Source organism: Leptosomus discolor, chromosome Z (assembly GCF_034619465.1).
Source record: "Leptosomus discolor isolate bLepDis1 chromosome Z, bLepDis1.hap2, whole genome shotgun sequence".
Lineage (NCBI taxonomy): Eukaryota > Metazoa > Chordata > Aves > Leptosomiformes > Leptosomidae > Leptosomus > Leptosomus discolor.
The window spans coordinates 15732022-15747732 of NC_141419.1; the positions used below are offsets into that span (position 1 = coordinate 15732022).

The 15711-nt window shown below is 41.1% G+C and overlaps 1 protein-coding gene across 1 annotated transcript in view; it reads left to right on the forward strand.

The window, feature by feature from the left end:
* Positions 1-1171: 1171 nt before the first annotated feature.
* ACOT12 (acyl-CoA thioesterase 12) overlaps positions 1172-15711 on the forward strand; it is a 29352-nt gene continuing 14812 nt past the window's right edge. Inside the window, exons 1-6 of the mRNA XM_086479010.1 lie at positions 1172-1307; positions 3952-4021; positions 8442-8502; positions 9517-9618; positions 11697-11838; positions 13747-13897. Of these exons, the coding sequence (XP_086335136.1) occupies positions 1172-1307; positions 3952-4021; positions 8442-8502; positions 9517-9618; positions 11697-11838; positions 13747-13897 (662 nt within the window). The remainder of the gene's footprint in view (positions 1308-3951; positions 4022-8441; positions 8503-9516; positions 9619-11696; positions 11839-13746; positions 13898-15711) is intronic.

The window sequence follows — 15711 nt, forward strand, 5'->3', positions numbered from 1 at the left end:
GCTCTATGGAAAACCATGCTACTTACAGTACTGGGGGGGGCGCAGAGGGTGGAGAGTGGGAGTGGGGGTGTGTGGAGATATCACAGAGTCAAATCTAAGCTTTGCATCTTAAAGACCATTTACAGGTTACAGACTGCTCCATTGCAGCAACATGTCCACCAACCAGCCCTTCCTTAAGAGCCGGCAAGCCTGGCCGGTGAGCATCTCCAAACTGCCCTCTTCAGATGGTTGAGCCTTCAGTAGTAATAAAGCTGTATCCATGGCAACAGTCAAACCTTGACCTTCCTCACTGTTGCAAAAGCGATCGCTCGACTTTGCCTCAGGAGTGCTTATATTTTCACAGTCTGCAAGAGCAGCAATGTCCTGCAGTACCTTACCAGCCATGTGAGGACGAGGTAAGAAGAGGAGCCCTCTATGAAGTCTCCAGTTATTAATTCCTGCGGGAATACGTGACCAGGGCCGTGGCCACCCAGGCAGGTGTCAAAATGTCCATACCAGCAGCAACACTGGTTCGCCAGGCCACAGCACCTTCCCAGCGGGCTCACTGGTGCTTGGAGATGGGAATGTGCCTTCCCTAGGCCCATCTCCCAGGCTGTCAAATTGATGACAACGTGAGAGAGCAAGAATTAAAAAAAAAAAAAAAAAGAAAAAAAAAAGAAAAAGAAAAAAGAAAAAAAAAAGAAAATAATCTGAGCCAGATTATAAATACATAGGTGCTGATCCGCAGGACAAAACCCACCAGCGGCACCGGCACAGGCTCTTGGCCATGGTGGCGGCTGATGCCAGGCCATGAGGTGGCCTCAGAGGCCCCGGGGCTGGAGCCGCCGGGAATGGAAACGGGCAGCACGGCACTAAAACAGGCCATGGCGCCACCGCCGCCCTCCTCCCCGCCTTGGGGGCGGCGGTTGCTCCGCGGTGCCCCCGTACGCGCCCCCGGCACTCCGTTGCCCGCAGCCCGGCAGCTCCTTCCCGCCTCCTCTCAGCGGCGGGGCCGCGGCCCTGCCCCCGCCAGAGGAGGCCATTCCACCTCAGCCCTGGGCGTTGGGGAGGGACCGGCCCGCCCCAAGCCCAGGAGGCAGCGGAGGGGCCGGGCCGGGCCGGGCCGGGTGAGCGCTGCCTCTCCGCGCCCAGGGGAGCCTCGGCCGCCGCTGCCCCCTTCACTCCCGGCGCCATGGAGCAGCCCAGGGCGGCGGCGGGAGGCGATGTCTGCATGTGCCAGACCGTCTTCCCGGCCCACGCCAACCACCGCGGGGAGCTGGGCGCGGGGCAGCTCCTCAAGTGGATGGACGCCACAGCCTGCCTCGCAGGTAGAGGGGTGGCGGCGGCGGGCGGGCGGGCGAGCGTTGCCTCAGGGCGGCGGGGAGAGATGGCCCCGCCGCCGTGTGCTCCGGGGGCCACCCTGTGTCCCCCTGCATCCCTCCGAAAGGCGCCTTAAACTCGTCGGCTGTGTGGGGCTGGCGTCTCCTTTCCTGAAAACTGGTAGCCCCGTCCCGATGTTTGCCCATGACGGGGGAGGAGGAGGTGAAATTTTGCCCCTGGGGAGCTGGGCGGGGGGCTTGAGGGAAAGTTTCAGCCAGGGGGGAGTGTGTGAGGTTTGGGTTGAGGATTAGGAACAGGCATCAAGGGAGTGAGAAAGGTTGTGGCACTGGAGGGGAGTGTCAGATCTCAGGGGAGAGCGAAGAAGGGGATGACAGGGGCAGTTAGGATGAGGGGACTTAAAAAGGAGCAGCAGAGGGGAAAAAAAAAAAAAAAAGGATAGGAAAAAGAAATAGTAGAAGAAAGAAAAGTACTAATTTAAGAATATTGGCACGTGAGTGAGAAAAAACCAAAACACTGCAAATCCAACCAATATGCAAAGTACTCCGTGCCTGGTGTAACTCAGCTTCAAAAACTTTTAAAATCTCCTCAGCTAACTTCTGGAAGTGAAAGCCGCGTCTAAAGCACTAAGAAAACCCAAGGCTCTGCCGTCTCTGCTGTCGGTGAACTCCGTTTCCAAGTACAGCTGCATACATTAGCAGTCCATAATGAGCCTTGCGGAGAATGGCGGGTATATTTGCGAATATCATGTCTGGATGGCGTCTCCATGCGACGCGGTGACCGTGGTGCACTCGTGGTGCACTCGCTGCGTAGGTGTGTGCTGCGCTCAGTGCAGATTTACGTAATCCGCTCTTCCTATATGGAAAAAGCTGGGATCGTGGAGAGCTTGTCCCACACAATAACCCAGAAACTACCTAGCATGTAGGACTTCCCAGTATGATCACACCTTTTTTGAGACTTATTTTAGCACGAAGGAGTACTTTGGTTTCAGCCCTTCAGTGATTTACTCCTTTTTTGTGGAGAGGCTCTGACCTGATCTCAGCAACCCCTGAACTCAAGTCCCTACTTTGAAGTGGCAGAGGCCCAGGTGGTACAACGGTTCGTCCTTGCACCCTGGGCTTCGGTTAAGATGTGGTGATCTTCATCAGCTGCAAAACTGCCACTGGAGCTCAGTTTCTTAAATGCTTTTACTTGGTTAGGCATAGGACAGCAGCAGACATTCACACCACAGGGCTAATCCCGTTGCACACAAAGAACTTTTAACATCTTTCCTTGCTTTGCTTTTTGTGTCACAGCGAGCTCAGCATGCCAGGCAGGGATTTGTTTGGCTTTACCGTCTTTCACCCACATTAATGCCAGCTGGTGTAGTTGCAAGTGCTTGGGCTTTGTACCTTCCTTATTTCATATCCTGCTGCTTTAGATGCGATCCACCTGGCTGGCTACTTCATCACTTTTGAAGCTATTTATGACTATCACCATCTTACTCATCACCTTGCATTACCTAGCACGGTGGTGACTCCAGCCTCTTAGTTTTCAGTGACCTCTCTCCTTTCATCACGGTTTGCTGTGTTTCTGGTAAGTCTCTTCATGTGTTTTACCCTCATACTTTCAAAGGGAACTCCTCAGATACTGATACAACTCATGCACCGTCCTTTAATTTGTTCAAGCTTTTTCTTGCAATGCTCACTAAAAATATAGGGCATCTTGGGAATGAGAACTCCTGCCTGTTGTGCAGTGCTATTTTCTAGGTCTCCTGCTTGTCCTTTCTTTTGCCTCTGTCACTCAGGAAACTTTTTGGTGCAGGGGTTCCCTGTGTTTATACAGCTCCCAGTGTGGTAGAGATTTAGCCTCTGACTTGGAGCTCGAGGTGCTATGGTCAAATGCATAATAAATCACAATAACTTGCTGTGAAAAGATAACTATTGGGCCATTAAATATTAACAGTAAAGAAGATTTTTGTCTTTTCCGGATTAACTTTCGTAATTAATACAAATACGGTGCATAATTTTTCGTAATGAAACATATCCTAAGGAGATGAAGAGCACAGTTCAACTTTTGGTAAAAATATTTTAAAATAAGTAAATACTACGTTTAGATTTTTTGAATCGTGTTTGAATTTGGTTTTTATTAATTCCTTCATTTTTAGTACAGCACTGAGGACATGGACTTATCTGCTTTCCACTGCTGTGACCATGCTAATAAGCCAGTAGATCTTTCTCCTGTGTCTGAGATTCCTCAACTGACATAAAACTTCCACAGTGGTTTAACAGAGCTGATATTCACAATATCCTGTTTTGAGGGAGATTGCTGAGACTTCTGTAGGCTTGGTAATGCTTTGTGACTCTTTTTTGTCCTGCTACATGCTGGAAGTACTGTCTTACCAGAATGTTCATTTTTAGAGAAACATCATCTAGTTTTATCTCCTGATGTTACCCTTATTTAATGGTAAATATTAACTTTAATCTTATTTATCTTCTTTTTTTTCTAAGGGTCCACTGCAGACTTGCATTAGGGTGATCGGAAGAAGAACTGGGATCTACTGTGTTTCATCTCTCTCTCATGCACAAGTATATAGGTGAAAAGCTTGCTGCAAATGCACTGTGGTAATTGTGTGTCCATCTGTCTTTTTTGAAGCTGAGAAACATGCTGGTGTGTCTTGTGTGACAGCATCTATGGATGACATACAGTTTGAAGAGGCTGCCAGGTACTAAACCAGCTAACAACAGCTAAATGTTTTCATTCTACAGTTTCTTATTTGGCAGAGATAAACTGAGGCATTATAAAGGCTGACATAGCAGGCCAATGAACTCTCCAGAGTCACAGGGCTAAGTCTCAAAATCACTCTCTTCTATCTGTGATAGCCTGACCCACTTAGAAAACATCAATTTCATAGGTCAAAAATAAGCTGTAGTTGCTTTGACTTGGCATCCTAGATACCAGATGAGAAACTGATGGCCCAGTGATCTTTGGCTCTGGTTAAAATGAATGCTGCAGGCCATTGCTTATCTCCGTTAAATAAGGAATATATGGCTATGACAGTTATTGTATGAGGAAGCGGCTTCAGATTGCACTAGGGGAGGTTTAGATTGGACATTAGGAAAAATTTCTTTACCAAAAGAGTAGTCAAACACTGGAACAGGCTGCCCAGGGAAGTGGTGGAGTCACCGTCCCTGGAGGTGTTCAAAAAACACGTAGATGCGGCACTTCAGGACATTGTTTAGTGGGCATGGTGGTGTTAGGTCAACAGTTGGACTTGATGATCTCAGAGGTCTTTTCCAACCTTTAATGATTCTATGAATTCTTTATTGTTGCAAGTGCTCTTTCAGTTTATTTCTAACCATCTCTTTCTCTTAGCTCTTTTAAAAAAATGCGTTCATGTAACAGAAGAGAAATGTTTTGCATTTGCAATCACCAAATACTAACCAAATCTACAAGATAATACAGAGCTTATTTTTTTAACTGTTGTTTTGACTTGATTTAATTGTTTTAACCATTTTTCATGATTTTCGAAGGGATAAAAGACACTGTGAGACGGAATAGCATATTTATTCTTAAACTATATCTTTACAGAAACCTAAAGCCATTACTTTGTATTTTTAATGGGTTTTTTATACCATGTAATGTGGAAATTAATGAGTGCTTAGATGGGATGGACCTGCTTACACAGACCAATGTACTTGCAGTTGTCCTGACTGTGAACCAAGCAATGTTGGCTGTCAGATGTATAGCTGACATCAATTTAAAACTGTTTGCTGTACAGGAGTGTAAAATAAGTATCTACTCACTTCTGAACAGCAGATTTTTAGAGTGGTGGCCATTAGGATGAGAACTAGAAGCGGTAACAAAGAAGTGAACATGGTCACGTTGAATCTAGAACTCCAGAGAATTTCATGGTCTGTTTTACAAAGTTATTTTTAGAGTGTTTGTCCTGCCTGTAATTGTTCTGTGTTTTCAATTTTGTCCAGAGGAAAAAATCCTGTCTATGAAAACTGTAATCAAAGAGTCCTACAAATTAAGTCAGGGCAATGTTTTTCTTTCAGGCATAATATTTCAGACTTAGTAGCTTCAGAGCAATTTTCACTCTTGTTTCTGAGAGCAGAACAGAGCTTCTAAAATACAATGAAAATACTTTTCGTTCCAGATTTGCTTCTAAGTATGTGTCTGGTTCTCCTTCCACTTGTGCTGCCAATGTTTCATTTTTAACAAGATCATAGGGTACAAGAGTAGTAACTGTGAAGTGGTTACAGTAACTGTTTTTCAGCCTCAGGTCATCCCTGACATTCTGTTTGTAGCCTACTATGTAATTTCCTAAATTTTGCCAGATCTTCTTGATAATACAAACATCTTGCGTATGTAAGAAAGCTCTTGTATCTCACGCTAGTAAATTAAAAAAAACTTTTGTAAGTTACGTGCTGTAAGGTTTCATTTGCCTAACTCAGGTTACCAAATGTTCTATAACAATTAACTATTCTGTGCATATTTGTTTTCAGTTGACATGGAACAGAGATTTCCACAAATCTACATGTTGCAAAACTTGGGTTTGTGCCATGATAACAAGTAAATCCCTCTTCCCTGTCTTCTAATATACAGCAGTTTGGTGGTAGTGAAAACATCTGATTTTAAATTACATTTATTTAAATTTGTTAGAGCTCCATATGTGAATCATGTTCAATTTGTTCTGATATACTTCAAAAGCTTTCTGCCAGTTACAAATGAAAGCGTGGTGTTTTGTGACCTCTGCCCTTATGTGTCTATTTAAATGCCCAAGCTGGTCAGCTCTCTTTGCTTAAATAAATCAGTTTGTCAGAGTTAGAATATGTGATACAGTGTAAAACCGTTAATTTCAAAACAGCTTCTGAAAGCATATGAAAAGACGTTTCCCTGTCATACTGTTTGACCATCTCAGTGCTGACATCTTTATTTTCTGATATGACCGTGAACCCCAAAGGACTACACTTTTCTACAGTGAAATGTGAGGCCAGCTGCATAGACTGCTCGGAGCATGGGGGGAGATGTCAGTCAGTCAGGGAATCTGATGCCTTGAAGTCCAAACCTGCCTTATCGCGGGACTGGTGTCTCAGGCCAAGTGAGGTCATGTCCAGCTTTGTTCTGCTGTTCCCACCCTGCAGTTTTCTCAAAGGTGGACAGACACAGACATACCTCTTATAACCTCTCTTAGACAGTGTTCTCGCACAGAGGAAGAGAGGTCATCAGGGAGGTGTCACTGACAGAAGTCAAATAAACAACCTTTGTACAGAAAAATAGCGCCCTGCCAGTAACCCTGAGGTAGAGACCTCTGCAGACCCTGCTGGGACCTCATGGGCAACCCAGCACCGTGATGTTCTTGACAGGGACTATGATGTCCTCTGCAAGCATCCATAGAGCCTCTGAACTCTCCTTATTTTAAGGAAAGCCTCACGGTCACGGTCAGCATGTATCATGTTCAATCATAGAGTTTAGTTAATATATTCTGTCTTTTTTCAGCTTGTACTTGTCATTACCTCTACTGCAGTGTTATTGTAATCCTCTTGGGAGTTTTAGGACAGACGCAGAGTCTTCAGAGTGTTTCAGGGTACTTGAGTTCTGTCTCCAAAATTTCTAAAGCCTTTTTACAAGACTGTATTGTTAACTTCTTTTCCAAACTTAAATATAAATATTGTGTTATTGTTCTGAACACATTCTCCCTTTTGTATATGAGCTGGTGCTCGTTAGGTGTGCAGTTTAGAACTATTTCGTTAATGATTGTGCTTTTTCTTTGCAATGAATGATGGAAAAACTCCTGAATACGTTCTTCAAAAGCTAATGACGGCTGTGTATCTGCAGACAGTCTTATTTCTTTCCTCCAACCATTTTCCCCCATCTACTCAAAGCTTCCACTTGAGTTCTGGAATGTGAACAAGAAAAAGTTTCTGTGTAGTTGATTGTTCCTGTCTGGTACTGTAAAGAGCAGGTTTCCTATTCCCCATTCTAGTGTCTGGTAACAATTCGTTTGAAGTCCTGGCATTGAGAGAAGCAATTTAAGAAAAACCTTACCTTTAAATGTCAAAACCTTATTCATTACATTAGGATGAAATGATAAAAGATTTTTTTTTAATAAACTGGGGTCATAACTGTGCCAAATCCTTAGCTGTAAATGCATATTTCGTAGGTACTCAAGTGGTCTGAGTTGTATTTTGCAGTTTCAGATGTATGTAGCTGCACTTTGCCTACTCTGGGACAGATCTTTAGCAGTTTTAAGTCAGTCTCAATTCCCTGAAGGCAGTGGCCTGACGCCTAGTTATTTTGGTTGTGGTTCTGACTTACCATGCACATCATGTCCTTTCACTGCTCTGCTCAGTAAGACAACTTCAGGGGGAAACTGCCTTCTTTCCACTCTTTCAGCATTGCCTTGTGTTGGGGTATTAGGGATTTGAAAACAAGGGTTTCTCTTGTGATCAACACCTAACAGGTAGTTTCCAGAAGGAAAGATATTTTTTTCTGATTTAAATTTGATTCTGTGTGGTAAAAGGATATAATTCCATTTAGGTATTCTATGTAGGTAAATGGGAAAGAGTAGTTGTTCAGAGGTATGCAGTTGGGACAGAAGGGACATGTGCAGCCTTTTCTTGGCCAAAGCTTGGAGAGTGAACTCTTTCCCCATCCTTCAAAGACGTCAAAGAGCACTTTTTGCGCTGGGATTATGTCCTCATGTGCATGTACCTGCATGCTAGAGGATGCACATGGAGTATATCTTGTGTGGTTTTGCAGCTATATATACTCAATGATTTGGTGTAATTCACAGCAAGATGTGCCTTTGAGCAAAAGCAGTATCTATGCCAAAATTTCTTGGGGGACCTGGGGCCTGGGGCATACCTGACATCATATAGATGTCAGCAAGGAGAAGGAATGCTAGAATTAAGCTTATGCAGTTTTCTGAGTGACTAAAATCGTTATTGAGCATGAATGAAGTCTGACTGATCAATAACAGTGCTAAACCGTTTTCAGTGCATTTCCAGTACAGTATGGAAGACACAGACTGATTAATGAGATTTTCTTCACGACTATTAGGAATATGTAGAGAAGCATGTTCAATCCCTTATTAAGCTGCATGGTTACATACCATAAGATGTTATTCTTTTTAATAGGGTTGGACAAATTATTACCATCAAAACAAAGGTGAATAGAGCATTCAATACCAGCATGGAGGTAAGAGATCATCACTCTTATTCCTAACAATAGAACAGAAGAGAGGTGGGAGGAGTAGAGGAATGCAACATGGGTCCAATCTTACTTGTTTTAGAAGGAGCTTTGTGCAGATATCTAAACAATAACACTGTCTAATGAAACTCTGGTTTCATAATGACTATTGATTGTATTTGCATGTTTCCTGTAAAACAATCCATGCCAAAATAGAAACTGGACCTTGAAGACTTAAAATATTTGGCAGGTGTAATGGACAGGGCGGGGATAGGTGGTGTTGGTCCAGTCCAAAGCTGTTGACTTCTAAGCAGTCTTTGGGTCAGAGCTAAGATCCACTGAATAGGTGGAGTCCTGTAACTATTTTTGAAAATTCTGGTTCAAATATATTTGTCTCAGGTGTATGCATGTTCTTACTCTTCATACTATAACAAGTATGCAATGCGTTGCCCAGTCACTTACTTGAAATCAGAATTGAACCTTAAGGGTACTTTTCTCTGCATTGTGCCCAAGTCCAATTCTCATTAATATTAATGGGAGTGATGCATCTCACAAAGAATATATTCCAAAAGGTTCTGAAAATTAAAAAAATCAGAAGCTTTGATGCATGTCAGGCCTGTCTCACAGGGTCAAATACAGTGTTTCACCTGCGAGTGTTCCATTGTGTCTTGTACACTTATACAGACTTTTTTGCTTATACAGATCTTGGAAAGATTCAGATGGAGACTCCAGATGGCCCACAAGTAAATGGAAAGAGATATCCATAAAACTAAATCTGAGTGTCTTTCCTAATTTTTTATTTTACGCTACAGGTGATGCTAAACATATATAGTTGCTGTACTAAAAATTATGTGTCCAGAGATGTATCAGTGATAGCAAACCAGGTTTTTTACCTTTTCTCTTTAGGTTCAGGAGACTGGACATGATTAATTTGATAAATGTTGCACCATTTTGTCTCAACTCAGCTAGCTATTACGTAAATACCTCTTTTGTCTCCTTCCTCCGCTACTTCTTTCTTTGTAGGTTGGCATCAAGGTTACAGTACAGGATGTCTTGACTAATGTTGAAAAAATTGTGAGTGTGGCATATGCAACATATGTAGCCAAACCAGTTGGTGCTGGAAAGGTATTCTTTCTGTTTCATTTTATGCTTGAAGTTTCTGGGACTGAGTTTCAGTAAAATAACCCAGCTTTTCTGGTTGTGAAACACAGGAAAATGTTCATGTGTGCTTACTCTGATCAGTAATAGGAAAACAGCATGAAGTCTGGACTTAATGGAGATGGGTTTTGTTCCACATCTGTGCTCAGAAGTTGTTAGAGTTTGTTTACTGTTTCCACTTTGTCTTGCACAGTTGCTAGTAATAGAACTGGTGTCTTTGTAAGGGCTGCAATATTGACAGTGGCAAGGACTGGAAGAGAGATCCCTGTGAGTCTGCACAGTCTCCTTTTCAGAAACTGATCTATATACATCTTGAAACCTGCAAAGGTGTTGAGGGTGGGGTTTCTTTATCCTTCCTCTTTTGAGGAGGTTGTTCAAACATTACTTTTCAGATCGAAGTCATTATTTTTAAGATAGCTTCCAATCTAAATTAATTCTTTGCGATTTATGTTAATTAGTTTTCATGCCAGTGTTGTTTCTTCTCCCCAGTGTTTGGCTCCCCAGAGGTATTTAGAAATTAGTCATGGTACTGTTTGGCCTTCACATTGCTGTGCCAAACAGGCACAGTTCTTTTGAAGTTTTCATATAAGAAAGGCCAAATATTCCTCAGATCCTCTACTTTCTTGAACGTGAGTGACTAGAATCATATATCTGACTTTCCTGTCTCGTTGAATGTGTTATGACAGTGCATCTGTCTTTTTAACATCCACTGCAGATAGGCAGAGAGCAGTCATCCAGTGAGAAATTAATATATCCAATCGTTTCTGCTTTCTCTTCTGCAATGATATATTGCAGTTTGCAGAAGAAAGATTGCAAGTTTTACCAAAACTAAAGCCCAGCTTGTCTCTGAAAGGTTAATGGCTAAATTGGTTAACCTGAAAGCACTAAAATAGTATAAAGTGAGAAGTGTTTATTATTGGTTTGATATCATATCCATGACATCAACCCATTTACCTTTTGTTCAGATTTCCAGGGAGTTTAATTCAGGATTAAATTAGTGATGATTAACTTAAGACAGGAATGCCCCAGAGGCAGTTTGAGACTTCTGTTCAAATTCTATCACAAATTAAAGAACAGTTTTTCAAATCCACTTTTCTGAACAACTGTTGCTAAAGTGTGCAGAGAGCAACAGAATGCACTCACTGTCTTAATCTTATAGCTGGGCCATCTGGAAAAAGCTAGGAAGCTCTTTAGGAGGGCCAGAAATGAGGCAAGAAAACTGCAAGAGAGTTTGAGTGAAGACTCAGAGACTGAGAAACATTAGCAGCATCACTGCAGCACACAAAATGTTTAATTTGTCTGTGAGGTAGTGCTTGTGCATTATTTTAAGGTTTCTGAGGCTAGACCTTGTAGAGAAACACAAGTGACTGTTCAGTGGCACGTCTGCAGTATTTAATCTAAATGTAATGATTTTCTTAAGCCAGTACAGGTTTGGATTCAGTTTGTCATTGAACAGACATTCATGGGAATTTGCACTTAAGGGAGAAGATCTGATCTTGGCAAAAGCAGGGTGTGTGTCTGGGCACAAGTAGCATTTTCAGCAGGTGCTGGGTGTTCATATGTTTCTCCTCCACCTCAGAAAACCAGTGCTTCTTTGAAAATAAGTCCTCAGATAGATGGAATAGGCTATGTGAGTATGGAGTGAATTGTGAAAGAGGGAGTGGGCTATTTGTGTAGTGAGTGGGAGTGGGCTCAGGGGTACACTTTCCCGTAGACTACACTGCTGATCAATGTGACTGGGTTATTTTTCTGATACAAAAGTTCAATACTCAAACCTTCATGTTAAGATCTTCTTTTTTTTTTCTTCTTTTTTAATGAGAACTGTCTTAAACTGTGTGTGCTTTCGTGAATGTTTGTGAAAGAATAATGCAGAATCTCTTGAACTTCAACTCTGCGCTTGTTTGTGTTAATAAAACTTGTCATCTTGTATAGTTGATAACAAAAGGTTGTAAAAAATGCTGATGCCATTTTAAGTTCAAAGTGCACTTTGTTATGATTATGGCATTCAGAACCTTGTTTTGTTTTGTTTTGTTTCATTTACACAGATTGAATTAGAACCTGTAAAGCTTCTGTCTACAGAAGACCACCTGGAGCACTCCCTGGCTATTGAGAGAAGAAGAATCCGACTGGGCTATGAACAGGCCTTTCAGAATCTAATGCAGGAGAGTAGTAAGGAAGGTGATTACTGTGGTCAGCGCAGAAGATGGAACAAATGATTTATGGGCAGCTGGAAGAGAGGAAAAGAGCAGAAAAAAACATTTGAGTAGATTTCCTCAGAGGTTGTGGTATCATGTAGAAAAACGTATGTCAGATTTGTGAGGGTGTGTAAGACAGTTACTCTAATAGAGTGGTGTTTCTTTGTCTTTCAGAAATTCCAGGTTTAAAAATGCAGGATTTAAGGCCAAGTATGCATTAAATAGATGTGAAATGCAGATCTTCATGTAGGTTATATGTTTAAGTTTAACAGTTCACGCAGAACTTTGCAATACAGTAATAAAAGTCCTGTGACATTAGTTGTAATCTAGATTGCAGGATGAAATTCACTCAGGCTTATGGCTGTGTCTTTGCAAGAAAGGACTGAGAACTATGTTTATGCTGTGAGATCATTCCCAGCAAACAGGAGAAACTTCATTAAATGGAGGTCAAAATGGTTAAAAAATTTCAAACACTTCATGACCAGATTAGAAAAATTGAACCAAGAATTGCCTTTATTCTGATAGTAATCTCTGTTCTTTAAGACAGTTGTTCTCAAAAGTTGTTATGTTTGTCTGCAAAAGAAATTATTCGTAACAGTTAAGAAATACGCTGGTATTTGGAAATTCTGAGCCGTAAGTCTATGTATAAACAACAGACATTGTGAGGTTTTACTGAGGAAAGATGAAACCTGTTGTAAATATAAATTCCAGCCTTAACAATTTAATAAGAATTCAGTGTAGAACTGAAGAGACTTGTTTGCTACAAGCAAACAAGTTATTTGTCTTCATGGTAACTGTCTCATAGCAGACAGCTTAATACCATGAAAGACGAATTGCAGGTTGATGATTTTGGTTTCCACTGCCTTGCTTGGAAACTTCCCTATCATTATTAGTACTTACAGACTGCTAACTTCCTTAAGTTACCAGACCTCCTTAGGAGTCAGAACAAGCAAAATAGGGGAAAGAGAGAAGAAAATATTGTGTGTAAAGGCTGCCAGGTAGCAAAATAGGTATGAATCAAATCCAGAAAGTGAAGTTTGTCTTCTGAGTGGATCTTATGCAATGTCTTAAGTAGGTCCAAAGTGTAAGTTAGTCAAATGTGCCAACACATTTATATAATCATAAAGTTAGTTAATTATGGCACAAGTCAAAAGTACAATTCAGGTCAAGTAGCTTCTAGCACAGATAAGCACTTTTAAAATGACTGATGTCATCTCATGCCTAAATCTGGTCTTGCAAAATATAACTGAAAAAACCAAAGATTAGAGTGAGGATGTATGGCTAAACATTTGAAAGTGGAACTGGAAATGCTGAGATAATGGGAGGTGGTTACGGATTCAGATCCATATTTCTTGATTTCATGTGTTCCATATTGTCTCTGGTAATCATAAAATTTTTAACAGGTTATGAGATAATCATGTCATACTATAACTTTAATTAGACACATTTACACAGGTGTCCATCCTCCATGGTGGTCAAAGTCTATGAAAGGCATTTCAGTAAGTGATAAACTGTTCTGACAACATCCGTTAGAGGTCATGCATAGCATCCTTGAATAATCACAAGCGCATGCTGAGGCCGTTGGCTGCCCGCATTCACAGCTAGCCAAGTTTCATAGTAACTGCTTCTAACACAGCTCTTTTAAAGGATATAGTGAAGGCTGGGAAGTTTCACTGTGCTTTGATAGACTGTGGGGTGCACCATCCCCACCTCTTACATCTCTTAGAAGAACAAATCTTCGGACTCCTGCTTCTCTTGTGAAGAACAGAGGTCTTCTGTGTCTTTCTTTTTAATTCTTTTAATTGTGCCTGAAACGTTCTTCAGTAACTGAGGGTATTTTCTTCTTGGCTATCAGTTAGTAGCTGAAATAGTTCATTAATACATTGCTGCTGTATTTCAGATACTTTTGATGAGGAAGATGCAGTTTCAACTGACGTTACTCATGTACAGAGTATTGAGCTTGTCCAGCCTCCTCATGCAAACCATCATGGAAATACTTTTGGTGGCCAGATTATGGCTTGGATGGAGACAGTGGCAAGTATTTCAGCAAGGTATTTTTCTACATTGTAGTCTTTGCATATGGTTGAAATTGATGTGATTTTAATATTAGTGGTTTCACAGGGATTTATTTTATGAGAAGTACTGACCCGAACCTTTGTGGCTTTTCTTCCTCCTCAAATTGCAGGAGGCCTTTGAACTATTCATGTGGTGCAGTTCCCACAGCATGCCACACCACTGTGAAGTCAAATACTGTTCTTCTTCTGTTACACATGCAGACCCTAAGGGAAAAGAGGCTATGTTAGCCTCCTGAGAATCTCTGCAGAAAGTCAGCACTAGACATAGGCATACACACTTGGCCTCCTTGTGGTTGGTACAGTGTTTTAAAAGCAGAGTTAGTTGTTAAGTCAGCATAAAACCAATATTGACCCTGTATCAACTGATATTCAAAAATGAACAGCCTTCTAAATGTTAAGTCTGCAGATCCTTATGCTGGAAGAAAGAATAATTCAGAGAAGAATCAAAAGAAACGGGTTCTGTTGTGTTGATGCGCACACAGAATGGATGCATAACCTTCAGCAAGTCACTTAACCTTTCAGTGTCTCTGAGTCACAGTTCCTATGAGCTGTAATATTTTTAGACATTTAAAGGGCTCTGATCTCTTCAGGTAAGAAGTGTGAAGTATTTTTGTGGCACTGCCTAGTATTGCTTGTCAGTATGGCCTAGACATCGTTTAATTTCTCTTCTCCTGGATCAGTCTGTTGTTTTTCTCCCTCCTTGTTCTTGGACTCTATACAAAGCTTCTTTGTAAGCAACTCTTCAGTTTCAGTTTGAATTCTCCTTGCGTACCAAGTGACCTAATTCACTGCAGGGTGTTAGATATGTTTTCGCTTTTAAACTTTAATAATTAAATGGCTTCCCCATTCATTATTCATATAGTTTTGATTTGTAGCCAGTAGTTGTACTGATAACAACAGATTTTCTGTAGTGGCTGGATAAACAGCTTGCTTTAGTAACATTAGAATGCACTGACCTTACCCCAGTGTGTAATTTCATTGGCTTCAAAGGGTTTGTTTCAGATTTTTGCTATAATATAAACCAAAACATTTCCCTGTTTTCATTTGGTAAATTTTACCTAGCGAGGGTCATATTTAGGTTTAAAAAGAGAAGGAGAACTCCAGCAAACCAAGTACTGAAAAAATTTTCTTTGAAATTAGAAATGTCAAATGTGATTTGTCATGTTAAAAATTTCAGGAATAATAGCTGGTGATAAAGGCTTGTTAAAAACAGAGATTTTGTAGTTTATGCTTGAGAAATAGCTAGTCTTGCTACAGACCTTTTGTGAGGCCACTCTCAATTAGACCTGACCTTTGAAGGTGCCAGTTAAGAGTTGCTGTGGCCACAAACTCTGATGGAGGAACAGAAGAGGAGGGCTAACCCTTGACAGATAAGTTTCTGAGGGCATTTTAAAGGTTATTCACCCTCTTTCTGTCCTCTCCCTGCCACCCACACTCTTTTGGCTGGACAGTAAATGAAAATCTTGCAGATAGCAGTGAAGTCATTTAACTGTTAGTAATTGTAGTTTAAACTGGATCTGTACTTTCTTATATCTTACACTTGCAGTGAAAGCACTCAGGGTGTAGTTTTCCAGGAAAAAAGTGAATATTTAGGCCAAATTTCTGTTTTGTTCTTCTCTTCAGTAATATTGTGTTTGCATAATTAAAGTATTGTAAATTGTTTACATTGTAAATAAGATCACCATGTAGCATTTTAAATCAAAGAGCAAATTATTCTTAATGAAATTACAAAGTCATTTGAATGTATTAGTCTATTAAAAAGACGTACTGGTCAATTAATTAGCTACAGA